This window comes from Eublepharis macularius, chromosome 9, assembly GCF_028583425.1.
Source record: "Eublepharis macularius isolate TG4126 chromosome 9, MPM_Emac_v1.0, whole genome shotgun sequence".
Taxonomy (NCBI): domain Eukaryota; kingdom Metazoa; phylum Chordata; class Lepidosauria; order Squamata; family Eublepharidae; genus Eublepharis; species Eublepharis macularius.
Window position 1 is genome coordinate 29,589,963 of NC_072798.1, and position 14,141 is coordinate 29,604,103.

The 14,141-nt window shown below is 40.4% G+C and overlaps 1 protein-coding gene across 3 annotated transcripts in view; it reads right to left on the minus strand.

Moving 5' to 3' along the window:
* Positions 1 to 3,936: 3,936 nt before the first annotated feature.
* Positions 3,937 to 14,141, minus strand: part of IGF1 (insulin like growth factor 1) — a 95,975-nt gene continuing 85,770 nt past the window's right edge. For 2 of the 3 annotated variants that reach the window (XM_054988382.1, XM_054988384.1), the window contains exons 5-6: positions 13,769 to 13,820; positions 3,937 to 5,486 (exon numbers count right to left, since the gene is read on the minus strand). In XM_054988382.1, coding sequence (XP_054844357.1) covers positions 13,778 to 13,820 — 43 coding nt within the window. In that variant the 3' untranslated portion in view covers positions 3,937 to 5,486; positions 13,769 to 13,777. The remainder of the gene's footprint in view (positions 5,487 to 13,768; positions 13,821 to 14,141) is intronic. The other variant, XM_054988383.1, reaches the window with a different exon arrangement.

Below are 14,141 nucleotides of genomic sequence, written 5' to 3' on the forward strand. Positions count from 1 at the left end.
ACCAGGTTTGATTCCCCACTCCTCTGCTTGAAGCCAGCTGGGTGACGTTACATCAGTCACAGCTCTCTCAGAGCTCTCTCAGCCCCACCCATCTCACAGGGTGATTGTTCTTGTGGGGATAATAGCATACTTTGTAAACTGCTCTGAGAGGGTATTAAGTTGTCCTGAAGGGCAGTATATAAATCGAATGTTATTATTATTAAACTATACATTTAAAGGCTTTCTTTTCAATCAGTTGTATATTTTCTGTTGCAATACCTTCTCAAGGAAAAGATTTTAGATTAGCCACAATATTTCTCCATTAGTTAAATATTATTGTAATGTACAACTTCATATAATATTTATTAAAAATCATGGGCTTGATTCTACTACTATTAGTTCTGTAGCAAATCTCAGTTCTTTACTTTGAAATGTTTAGCTCCTCTGTTTCTGTTAGTTCTTAATATTTCATAGTATCTCTGTGTGAGTGTGATCAATGCACTTAGCCATCTTTTGGGTTCTCATAACACCTCTGTGGGAAAAGGTCAGTATTCCTCCAGCTCTGCAGATGGGGAGCAGATGCTACAAAACACTGACTGTGCCAAGAGGGCCACCTACTGAAGACCAAACACCCACTTCTAACATCCTATGCATGTTTACACGAGGAAAAAATCCCTCCATTTTCAGTGGGATTTTCTCCCAGATAACGATGCTTCGGATTGCAATGGTAATCCAAGGCAAACAGGATTGGAAAAAGCAAAGCATGGTGCAGAGATGTATGAATTGCAGGGGGAGGGGGCAATCTGTTAAAATATATGGGGCCAGAGCTGATCCTTTCTAGCCATTGTTTATGTCGTTTAAAAAAGAAAAACAGAGATTTATATGCATGTGCCCTTCGTACTTGGTGTGGTGTGTGTGTGTGTGCCTTTTCTATACTTGCAAGCAGAATGGCTGAATCCATATTACCTCCATGCGTCCCAGTGTTGCACTAAATGTTCGCTAAACACCCGGAAGTATAGCGTCTTTCTAGCGCGATTCAGAAATCAGCTAGGATCTAATGCACTGCACAACCAGCGCCACATGCCTAAGGGGACTTTGGACTTGTCCTTCTCACATAGCATCCTTCCCCACCATGCCACCTGGCAAACTATTTTTGAAAGTGAAGAGACATTTCAGTGCAGATTGTTATATGAAAATGGAATCCTCCATTTGGAAAAGAAAAAAAAAGATCCTGCTTGGCATGCCCAGGCCCTTAGATGCACCTAAAATAGCTCTTTGCTTCCTGAAAGCTGATCCTAATTATATCCAGGAACCAGATATCTAGTGGTTGAAGAGTCAGACTGTGACTGCAGACACTTGGATTCAAATCTCTACTTGGCCATTAAGTCCGAGTGATTACCATGGGACAGTTGTTGTTTCTCAGAGGGACAATGCACAGATTCCAAAGGCCCCTTGATGGGCATGCAGGTGCCACAAGGTCTTGGGATCAGATATGTGCTTGGAAGGTCAATTCAGCCCAATTCAGAACTGGACCACAGTGTGCAAGTTGAAAGGGCTAAGCCTTGCCCTCTACTGTTTCCTCAATGTGAAAGAGCCCTGGGGAGCCCTCAGTAGATGCAAGTTTCCTCAATGGACAATTAGCATATCCTTGAGGCCTTTTCAGATTGGAAAAATGGTGCACAGGGGAGATATATAAGCACCTTCTCACTGAACATGAGGTTCTCAATCCACCTCAGGCCCCTGTGCACCTGGAAATCCAGTTCCCACCAAGGAACATCCAGAACACATTTGGAAGGCACATCAACTTTGTAACATGTGAACTGGCCTTCAGCCTAACCTGCCTCATATGGTTGCTGAAAGGATAAAAATGGGGGGAAGAGAAAAGGTGTAATAAATATTAATAAATCAGAAGAGCTGGTCCTTAGAAACTATCGCTATAGTTTCAGGTGAGTAACTGTGTTGATCTGAGGTAGAAGAGTAAGATTTGGGTCCAGTAGCACCTTAAATATCAACAAGATTCTCATGGTATAATCTAGATAAAACCCTACATACTCCCACTTGTAGATGTATCTGAAGAAGGGAGCTTTGACTCTCAAAAGCTCAAAGCCTGGAAATCTAGTTGGTCTTTAAGGTGCTACTGGACCTGAATCTTGCTCTTCTGTTGCTATAAATGCTTCACATTATTTAAATGCATAGTTACATAAGCTGAAAAATGTCTTGGTGAATGTTAGAGTGTACACTCTTTATATCTCACAAAGTGTTTGCTTAATTCAAGAATTGCCAGATTTGGTTATGACTTCTGATGTATTCTGAGGGGGCAGAAGAATGATTTCAAGGACAGTAACCCTGGCACTTGTTTCTTCTCTAGTTTTGCTCTTCGTTCTTCTAAGGCATTCAGGCAGCCTAGATCTGTCCAGCAGACTCCTCACTGGAAGCTGAGCAGCTCAGATCTTGACACCGATGAATTTTTTCCTCTGTCCACTTCGAGAAGTATTTTGACAGACAAAAAAATCAGAGAGAGATGAACGTTTCATTTACGCCATGACTGGAAGCTGGCATGTTGCCACAAAGGGTTGATCTTGAGTTTCATATTTTTTTCTCTCTTTTAACTCAGGACAAGGCTATAGCAAAGGTGACTTGTGGGGAGTTAGTGGTGTGTAGTGGTGCCCACCTGCTGTAGCTTCCTGCTTAGCCCTGTCTTGGCCTTTTGAATACAGGTCAAGAAAGTTCTATTCTAGAGGCTTTTCAAATCAGCCAGCTAGAAGATGGATTCTGCTGTTCACTATTCTGCAAATTTCTTTTGATCCTGGCTCTGGACCCATGAAGCTGCCTTATACAGAGTCAGACTACTGGTCTATCTTTGGCAGTATCCTCTACTCTGACTAGTATTGGCTCTCCAGGATCTCAAGTGGAGGTCTTTCACATCACTTACTTACCTGTTCCTTTTGACTGGAGATGCTGGGGATTGAACCTGAGAACTTCTGAGAGCCATTGTGGCATGGTGGTTAGTGTGTTAGAGTAGGATCCAAGATACCCATGTTTGAACCCCCACTCTGCCATGAAGATAGTTTCAGGTGGGTAGTCATTTTGATTTGCAGTAGAAGAGCAGGATTCAAGTCCAGTAGCACCTTAAATACCAATAAGATTCCCAGAGTATAAGCTTTTGAGCATCAAAGCTCCCTTTGTCAAGTACTACTCTGCCACGGAAGCTTTCTGAGTGATCTTGGGCCAATCACACATTCTCAACCAAACCTACCTCACAGGGTCATTGCGAGGATAAAATGGAGGAGAGTAGAATGGTGTAAGCTGCTTTGGATCCCCATTGGAGAGAAAGGTAGGGTAAAAATGGAGTAAATAAATGCATTCTGCATGCAAAACAGATGCTTTACTGCAGAGCTGTGATCTATCCCCCTCTTGTCTACAGCTGTGTGATTGTTTTCTTGTGTGACTTTATTTAGTAAAATAGTCATAGATTGCCTTTCTACCAAAATGGGCCTGAGAAGGTTCAGGAAGGCCCCTTTTGAGCAGGAAGGTCACGTAGACATTGATTACATTAAATACTAATAACTCCCAGCGCTACCAAAAACTGCACAGTACTTGCACTTACTGGAGCAAGAATTAATTTACATTCATGGTTTGAACACCAGAAAACAACTATTCTCCCAAATGGAAGAATTTGCAAGGCTGAGGTGTTATACAGTTTCCAAAGTAAAACATGGCATCTAGGACAGCCCTAATAGTGTTGTAAGCCTCTCTCCTTGTGTGTGGGAATGTCAATGACACTGAGAGACACTTCTTCATTCTAACTTATTTAGGTTCTACATCTGTATTCTTAAGAGCAGTATGGTAAAAAGTTGTTTGTTTGAAATGTCTCCTTTGCAGTAAAGCCTTCCCTTTGTAGCCCAAGAAACCGGAACATGTTTGGAGAAAACAAAATGTTCAAGAGGCTGATTTTTATTAACCATTACTCTTTATTAGACCTCACAGAGGTGTAAACTATACATACAAATACATTAGAAAGATACCCTCTTACAGTAAATGATTCACATTTTGGACTGGATCCCAAGAGGGTTGACAAACATTTCAGTACATTCTACAAACCAAAGGTTGATGTAGTCTTTATGAATGAGTACAGTATGACCGAGCCCTTTTTTACTGCCGTCAATGAAGATTGTTTTTAAAAAGAATGAAAATCTGACAGCTAACTCTTGAGATCTTTTGTATTGATTATGATAAAGACATATAAAGAGGCTTTTAGGAAGCATGGATACACATTGTTGATGGAGCGATGTTGACCATGTTAGGCAGTTTGCATACATTGGTGAACCTAGCTAAATGGTTCTATGGCCTGTTCTGGCAAGGTTCGTTTTGTTGTATTAAGATGCTTAGATTTGTAGCGTGTCCATGAAAACCTACAAGTGCTATATGGGGAGAATAACCAGATGAATGGTATTGTTGAAGTAATTGGTATGGTGGTGGTCGGGGTAGGGTGGGGTGGGGTAGTTCTGCAACATAGTTATGTTACATACACAGTATGAAATATTATTTAACTGTCATCATATCATGACACTTTTCATTTTGCAAGATAACAGGGAAAAGCTAAACATACAAATCCAGACATTTACAGCCCAACCTACAACGCGTTGTGCTGGAACGTTGCCCATTTACCATGGCAGGATTTGCACCAACGTGAGCAAATCTGTCCCTCATTACTGTCCTGTTTTTACCATTAGAAACAATGGCTTTGTGGATTAATGTTTTTTTTTAAAAAATGCAAATGCCTCCATACATTCCAGTCCCTTCTAAAAACTGCTATTGATCAGACTCTTTGCCTAAGAAACAAGGGACCCACTCATATTTTTCTCTGAAACAGTAGTCTTTTGGGACACATTTTGAATATTAATCTCAACATGTATTGCTTTGGCAGTTAAGTGCAGAAGAATAAGCTAGAGGGATACCTATGACACCCTAGATTTGTATGAGGTCATGGATCCAGGTATCACCAAGTCAAGTTGGCTCTAAGAGTAGAATCTATTGGACTCAGGCAGATGACACTGGAAGTTTAAATGTCATTTCGGTCATCTTACCCTCTGAGGATGCACAAGTAAAAAGTGTGTAGAATTCCAAAGCCTCCCAAGACTTCCATAACATACCTCATCACATTCTGATTTTATTTTGGTTTTAAAAAGGAACAGGTTATCACTAAGAACTCTTGTGTTTGGCTGGCAGATCTCTGCAGAAAAAAACATGCTCGATTGTACCAGCGAGTTGCTTCAGTTGCTTCACAGCTCTCCTTAGGTTGCAATTGATTTTTCCTCGGGTAAACACTTGAGATTGGTTAGATATGCGTCAGAGTCCCTCTGTCATACCTCAAAGTAAAAGTTGTTCTCATTTACTGTATAGTAAAAGGAAGCTTGCCCGTGTGTAAGTTTGATGCAGGCAAGCTCCTTGCTTAAGGCTCCAGTCCTCAATGGGGCTTGTGCCGGCGGAGCGCTTTGGGGGTTGGGCTGCAAGTGGAAATAAACCTAAATTACAACACAGTTTTTGGTAGACTGCTTACAACAGGCATTAAGCGAACGGACTGATTGCGAGAAAGTAGCAAAAAAATCATTAAGGCGCACAAAATCACTGACACATACAGGGTCCCCAGGGCAAAATCTGTGCTAGCACAGAAACCTTCCGAACGTTGGCTGTGTGCTCCGACTTGCCAACACTTATATTTCATTCTGCAATAGCAAAGTGCTGTTCATAAATTAAGGGCAGTGGGATATTTTTTTTCTCTTTGCAAGTAAAAACTGTCCTATCAGATATTGGGATTCTAGATGTAAAATGGGGAATGAAGTCCACAGATTAATATAGACAGGACTTCTGTTGCCATTTACAGCAAATGGAACTCTGAAACTCCAAAGCATGCTGTCCTTAATTACTCTAAATCATGAGTCCAGTGCTTTCAATGGTGTGTGTAGAAAGGTATTTTGAACAATCTCTGTAGTCAAAGGATTTAAATAGTATATATGCACTTTAAGCTCTGAAATAATTTGTCGGTGCTGCCATGTTGTTCAGCACTCCTGGTTTAGGTAACCCCAAAGAATTTGAGGCTGAATCCACATTACCTCCATGCGTCCCGGTGTTGCACTAAATGTCCGCGAAACACCTGGAAGTATAGCGTCTTTCAAGCGCGATTTCTGAATCGCGCTTGAAAGACGCTATACTTCCGGGTGTTTCGCGGACATTTAGTGCAACACCGGGATGCACGGAGGTAATGTGGATTCGGCCAGAGTCCCATTGGGTTGGATCCAATGATTCCTTTCTGGTGAGGCATCTTCCTCTGCTTGAAGGAAGAAGACTTCTCACTTTAGCAAGAGGACTGATTGGATCCAACCCATCTCAATTGGGATATTTAGGTGTTGTGGATTAGGCTAAGGGCTTACACACATTATTTTTTTTTCAGTGTACTAATAAAAATATGTTGTGTGAATGCAGCAGTTATGTGTCACTCGAGGTATGCTTGTCCAGTAGGCGGTGTTGATTGTGGTTCTTGGTCAAATTATATACACTCTGTAGCACATCCTAGTTTTCTGCCACATAATTTGGGGGAAAGTCCTGATAACTTAAATAAAAAGCAAAAGCTGTTAAAATTGCAGCTGTTTTCCTCATGTAATGAAAGAAGGATGATTCATATGCAAAGCACATGTCTGCATGCAAGCTGAGGATAACATATGGTTAAAGTCAGAATATATAGCAGCAAAACTATCTTATTTAGTGATCATTATAAAATGAGCAGACTTGCTTGGCAAAGCAAAGCAAAGCAAACCACAAATACCATTATCCAGGAGCATCCAAAAGGAAGACATTTTGATAGTTCTGAACTAGGAATGCATCAACAAATACATCACAGATTTATTTATTTGTTTGTTTATTTATTTATTTATTAAATATTTCGATTTATAAACTGCCCATCCTCAGGGGCTCTGGTCATCATTTAATGATGACTTCCTTAATATTTTTCTACTTAATGTTTTTACTTGTGAATTCCTGCTCATCTATTAAGTCTGAGCACACATGTAAGATAATCTATAAGATTATTAGCAGCCAATCACCAATCAATCTATTTGGAATGTCCATTGATCTCAATGGAACATCATGTGATGATAGGATTAAAGCCTGTTTTTAGTTAAGTACAACCTCCTGTCTCCATTAGAACACCAATCTTTATGTAATGCAGTGTTGGGAGTGGTCTTGCTGCAGCAGATGATTGCAGTGATATTACACATAAGGTATTATTGAACAGGTATTCACATTAGTAGCAGAGCCAATGTGACCAAGGGGTGCTAGAACAAAATATAGGCACTCCCCCAAAGACTGGTGACACCCACCAACATGTTAGATTCCTCCATGTTTTAGAAATGCTGGTTGTGGTTGGTTAACAGATGTAAGGTTCTGTTGATGCATACCTATGTAATTTGGTACAAATGCAAGAGTGCTGAAAATAATTCAAGAGTCTACATGTGAGAAGCAGATAACTTGTAGTTATGTTGCAGGTTATTGGAGAAAAAAGCAAAAGCAAGGAAGTGTCAACAACAGCAACAACAACCTGTCCCTTTAATGGAACCATTTTGAGGCTAGGTTCAGACAATAGTTTTCCAGTGACTTGAAGCAGTGATTTGATAAAGCTAAAATTGCCCATGGTACACCTGTTCATTTTTTCTGACCCATTATGGTCTCTTTCTAACTAAAGTATCTATCCCTTTTGGGTCTAAATGAATGAAGGTCCTCCTATACCTTTAATTCTGGTTTTGGAATTTAGGTAGAGGAAGTATTTCCTGAAACCCAAATATTGACTTGGATGATGAGACTCTAGAACTTGGTTTACAAATTGCAGACATGAATTTACAAACTGGAATCTAGAAGATACCAAAGTCCAAGTGTACTTCAAAAACTTATATGGCTAGAGATGAGAGTGTTCCAGACGGCTATTTGGAAATAGAAGTGTGGGATGGTAAGCCAACATCGCATCTCTCAGGGGCAGTTTTTAGTTTTTAGTCCAAAGGCATTCTGTTGCTTTCCCTTACCACAATGAAACAGGAAAAAATAAATGTGTCTCAACATTGGTAATGATATTTCTTCAAGTGTTTGAAAGACTATCAGCCCTGACTCTGCCAAAGTTGGTCAACCTAGGCTGAAATCCTTTGCACCCTTATACAAATGAGTAACCTCCATTGAACAAAAAGGGGACTTACTTCTATGTTATTGTGCATAGATTGCGCTGTGTGTCTTATTGAAAGACTGGGCCTTAGTTTAGTAGCTGGTGTTAGCCTCAGTTAACCTTCAAAGGACTGGAGCTGCTATCTGTGCCTAGCCTCAATCTTCCTAGGGAAATGAAAGTAAGGTTTGATTTAGTCTTTGTTAGAGTGGTATCTCTATACTGTATTATATGCAGTCAAGTTTCAGATATTCTTATAACCTCCTTCATGAAAAAGTCAAATAGAAAAAAAAATGTATGTAAGATACTGTGTTTGAGCAACAATAATCTTAGAATATTGCAGAATTGTGATAAGCAAAAAATGTCTATTGCAGGATTAAAATGAGTAATAGGTTTGTATTTAGGGTTGTGTTTCTCTTTAAGACAGGAATTTGATGGACTTGATTGACCAAATGGTGCTTCTATTGCTAAAGAAAATGGTTTGTGAGAAAGATCACCACTGTAGAATTGTGACATTAAATAGCGCCAACTTTTTTTTTTCAAATCCCTCTTTTAAAAATAATCACCACCAATGCAGAGGCATTTAACCTGGAGTGGCCATTTGAAGCCAGAGCCATGGAAAAACAGTTTGGATATATGGGATAGCTACAGCCATGGAAAAACAGTTTGGATATATGGAATACTTATTTTAACTGGAGCAATATTTTTAAAAGAGGAATCAGTGGTATATACTGTGTATTTAATAAATTATTACAATTTATTTCCAGACTAAAAGTAGTTTTAAAACATATTAAATAGACTGGTTATACTTTCATAAGAACAATTTTTTTTCCTATCTAGTCTCTAAATTCAAAGAATCTCTAATTGGGTTTAACTTTTCATTAAAAAAAACCCTAATGGTGTTATTTTTGCACATTATAACGTCTGTGAAAACCGTAGAAAGTTTTTTTAATCACACATACAGACTCCCAACACACACGCACACACGCACGTGTGTGTACACACACACACACACAGAAAACCTCAGCTTCACAGAATGCTAGCCATACATTTTCAACTCTTTTTCAAAAAAACTGGAGCGATTTGTTTTTAGACAATGTGTAGTAGTAGCTTCCTTTCTCCTTGCCCCCTAACACATGCAACTTTTTCCTTTTCTGTCAATTTTGGGGCAGTTATAGCTGTGATCCTCATTCAGACCAAGGGGGTACATCAAACCATGCAGCCCCTCTGATGGAACAGCATTTCTATTTCTGGAACCGGGGTGATGATTTCAGCCACTCTTCTCTCATCCCCTAGACCTCCATGTTCCTGAGTATCTGCTGAAAAGATTTCAGGAACAAAATTTCAGGAGGTTTAGTGGACTGCAATGGGCTAGGGGAAGTGGATGGTTGGATATACCCTAATATCACCAAAATACTCTCACTGACATTCGTGGGACTACTCAGGAGTTATCAGTGCAGCTGAAAATAAACCCAAACACTTTTGCCCCAATCCAGCTCAGAAGGTCCATATGCAGGCTTCCACATTCATATCATTTGCTGGATCTGGAACTCTGGGCATAAATCCAATATGCACGGCAACACATCTGAATGTGGATGTCATTTTTCAGCATTGCACTGATTTTCAATATGAGGTATATTTAAACGCACATCCCCATCTCACACCCAGGTGCCACTAGTAGCCAGCCATAAATGCCTGGGTTTAAAGCATAACAAGAGTTGGGCTGGGGTGCTTATCATGTTTGAGGGTCTGTTTTCGGGCATTTTCACAACGGAACTTAAATCCCCCCACCATTTCCTACATCTGCCAGCACTGTACATTCAGTCCAGAAATTATTCCTCCCTGATACCAGTCACACATGCACTTGAATGGCATGGGTAAGGCTCAAGGGTGCTCTTAGTTAGTGTTGCATGTGAAAATGGAAAAATTGGAACTGCAAGGAGGCAATTGATCTTTTTGATGAGTATCTGGACTATCTCCTTTTTTACTTCAACATAGGTTCATTATCTCTCTCTGTGTGTATTTAAATTGGTTTAGTTTCAAATGGATAGTCTTGCTGGTCTGTAGTAGACAAGCAAGAGATTTGGGTCCAACTAGACCAAATAGATTTCCAGGGTATGAGCTTGTGAGAGAGCTTTGACTCTCATAAACTCATAACTTGGAAATCTAGTTGGCCTTTAAGGTGCTACTGGACCTGAATCTTGCCCTTCTAAATTGGTATACTAATTGTAATTCCGGTGCAACACCATGAGTACAAATCACTTTTAGACAGGGCTTTTTTCAGCTGGAACACAGTGGAACGGAGTTCCAGCACCTCTTGAAAATGGTCACATGGCTGGTGGTCCCGCCCCCTGCTCTCCAGACAGAGGGGAGTTTAGATTGCCAGTGGCGCGGAGGGCAATCTAAACTCCCCTCTGTCTGGAGAGCAGGGGGCGGGGCCACTGGCCATGTGACCATTTTCACCAAGGTGATTTAAACTTTAAAAAACTCCCCCCTTGTTCCAGATGACCCAAAGTGACGTCATTGTGTGGTCCTGAGTTCCACCACTTCTTTTCCCAGAAAAAAAGCCCTGCTTTTAGATATACTATTTATTCCATAGCTGGAGGCATCTGCCATGGTCCAGAGTACCATATCCTGTCCCAAGTACAAGATTGTTTCCTACATTGAACAGAATGGAACCTACATGGAGCTGTGGTGGAGCACCCACACGAAAACCAGATTTGCTAGGCAATGACTCATGAGTGCAGCACACTCAGTAGTGTTGCAGTACAACATCCATTTGTCCCAGTGAGATTTGTGCAGTAGCCCTACATAAGACTCACTGAAACAAGTGACAGTTAAACAGCAGCTGTGCTGAAAGGTTCCTCCCTGGATATTCAAGGGTCTTGATATTCAGTGTAGTATGGTACATCTTGACTATTTTCTTTTCTTTAGATTTAAAATGTAAACACCCTCCCAATTTAATAAGTGTTCATCTCTTTTTTTTTTAAGTGAGAAAAAGTTGAAAGGTTATGGCTATACATGTTTCTATTTTAATAAGCAAAATCTATATATTTGTCGTTTTCTTACCTTAAAATATGTATATGCTTTCTTTTATACTTTTTTTAAAAAGTCAAGTACTTTCTTAAATGAAACAATAGCACCACTTTGGCATTGTTGACCAAACCAGTAAAAGGTAAAGCAAAATTAGTGACGTGATCATTTTGTGATTTTAACTTGTAAGAGTTCTTGCTCTCAGAAATGGAGGAGCCTTGGATACAGCAGATACCACATAAGTATATACATTCATAGGTCCCAGCCATCATCGGAAGGGTATTATGGCACCCGTGCAGATGTCCAGCACAATGTTTACTACTATCTGAATCCATCTGAATTAAGCCCCAGTATGTGCAATGACACACGAGACATGGTTTCTCAGAATTGATTTAATTTTTTAAAAAATTATGTTTACTTCATTTATACCCCACCTTTCTCCCCAGTGGGGACCCAAAGGGGCTTACATAATTCAACCCCCTCCTCCATTTTATCCCCATGACAAAACCTGTGATATAGGTTAGCTGACAGTTTGTGACTGGCCCAAGGTTGCACAGTGAGCTTCCATTGCAGAGTGGGATACTGAACTTGGGTTATCCAGATCCTAGTCCATCACTCTAGCCACTATACTACTTTATTTCAATTTGCTACTTTTCTATATAGAGGAATTTTTTTTTTTACAGAGGGAGCATTCAAACATACAAGTGCCTCATTTGCAGCATCAATTCGTGCAGTACATTGGAAGCTGCACCCAGTGATTTGGCTGATTGTGTAGATGAGCTGTGTGAAATATGTAGTGTGTATGTAGGTTAATTGGTAAACAGCCCTACTCTTACCCCTGGGAATTAACTTTATAAAGCAGAGCCTGGAAGATTCAAGGACATTTCTGAGAATGCAGGAAAAAAAACATTTTTCTCTAGCACTGGGCTCCTAACAGCGCAAGCCTAAGAAGAGTAAGCCCATTGAAGTGAATGGGCTTAGACTGGAGTAATTCTGTTAAAGATTGCATTGTATGACAAATTAACATCAGGGAACTGGAGGAAGATTAAGACTAAAGAGGATTTGGGAGACCCTTAGGTAAGAAACTTAGAATAATGCAGATTGCTTGGTTGTTCCCTGGGTGAAAGGAGGCTAAAGCTAAAAAAACAAACAAACTTAGGAACAACTATGTTAAATTCTCATAGAATGGCTGCAGTTTTTAGAGAATGCTGTTCACTAGGTCGTAAAGGCTGTTTACTATATTACTTTTAGCAGGGCTTTTTTTCAGCTGGAACACGGTGGAACGGAGTTCCGGCATCTCTTGAAAATGGTCACATGGCCGGTGGCCCCGCCCCCTGATCTCCAGACAGAGGGGTGTTTAGTGGCAATCTAAACACCCCTCCGTCTGGAGATCAGGGGGCAGGGCCACTGACCATGTGACCATTTTCATCAAGGGCGATTTAAGCTTTAAAAACCTCCCCCCTTGTTCCTGCTGACCCAAAGTGACGTCATTGTGCGGTCCTGAGTTCCACCACTGAGTTCCACCACCTCTTTTCCCAGAAAAAAAGCCCTGACTTTTAGACTACAAAGGCTTAGTTCAGGCAAAGACCACACTGATTTATGCCAGAGATAAAAGCTGTACACATTTTGATGACAGGAGGACGTGCTCTCTGCTTGCCTCGGGCCTTTTGTCTATGGGTAAACTCCTTTCCCATTTAGAATCCTTGGTTAGCCCTAAGTTATACAGGACCTTTATGCATGCACGATTTAACCGGCCTTTTTCAATAGTGTTGCTGCTGACTGAGGGCCAAGCTACACATGACGAATGACACTTGAACGGCAAGTGGATTGAGTGGAGGGCAAGTGAACAGGGAGGAATACACTTGCCGTTCAAGTGTCATTCGTCACTTGTAGCTTGGCCCACAGTCTTCTGCTTGGGATCCGCTTTTCGGATTGGTTATGTCCCTGCCTCCTCCAGAATACGTCTCTTGTACATATTCTCCTGCAATGCCATTATGTGCTCCAGTTTAAGCTAAAACGATAATGCCTTGTTTTGATAAATGGAATATGTTTCCTCTAGTGACATTAGAACAAAAGCTTTAATTCCTCTTAGAGGATTCTGACTCTAAACGTACTTGTTTTGTCATTTGATTTCTAGAGGCTGCAGAGAATAGTCGAAGGGAGGTGTTTCTAGACACGGGTTCAATGTAAGTTTTCTTTTAGATTTATTGTTCAAGACCTAGGTCTAGGGACAGGGGAAGAAATAAAGTTTCTATTTTAAATTTAATATTGAAATGTTTAATTAAAAACCTTTAAAAAACCCATCTGTATCATATAAAAATAGTTTTAGTTTTCATCCCACTTCCAAGTTTCTTTTGCTTTTACCTCTTACAGTTTTGGCCAAACCCTTTCGTATCACAAGCTACAAACTAGCACCGTTGTACTATGAAACAGTTTTACATACTGACGATATATGTGTTAGTATTGATATGCTAAATTTCTACATACTGCACTATATGGAGAAAAAAAAGACATTTTATTTTATTTATAATTTTTTGCAAAATAACTCATTACCTGAAAGAATCAGTGAGGATTTAAGAGAGCCGACGCACGCTCTCTGCTGATTCTAAACAAACAAACAAACAAGAAGAATCCTATTGTTCATGTTGCATCTATTCACATCTTCATGTGCACGGAAGGGCGTGGGGAGGTTTGCCTTAAAATCTGTCATCCTGATCCAGCAATTTGTTGCAGACGTGGAGCTTCAGCATGTACAGGCTGCCCCATTCACTTCAGTGGCTAAAGGCAGCTTTGTGCATGCAAAAAGAAGGTGCATAGGTATATAGCTGCTTCCTCTGTGAAAGCAAATTATGCTTCCTGTAAATGCAGAAGCTCTACCATGCCTATTTCAGCACATATGGAGCTCTGGGGCAAATGCGTATAACCC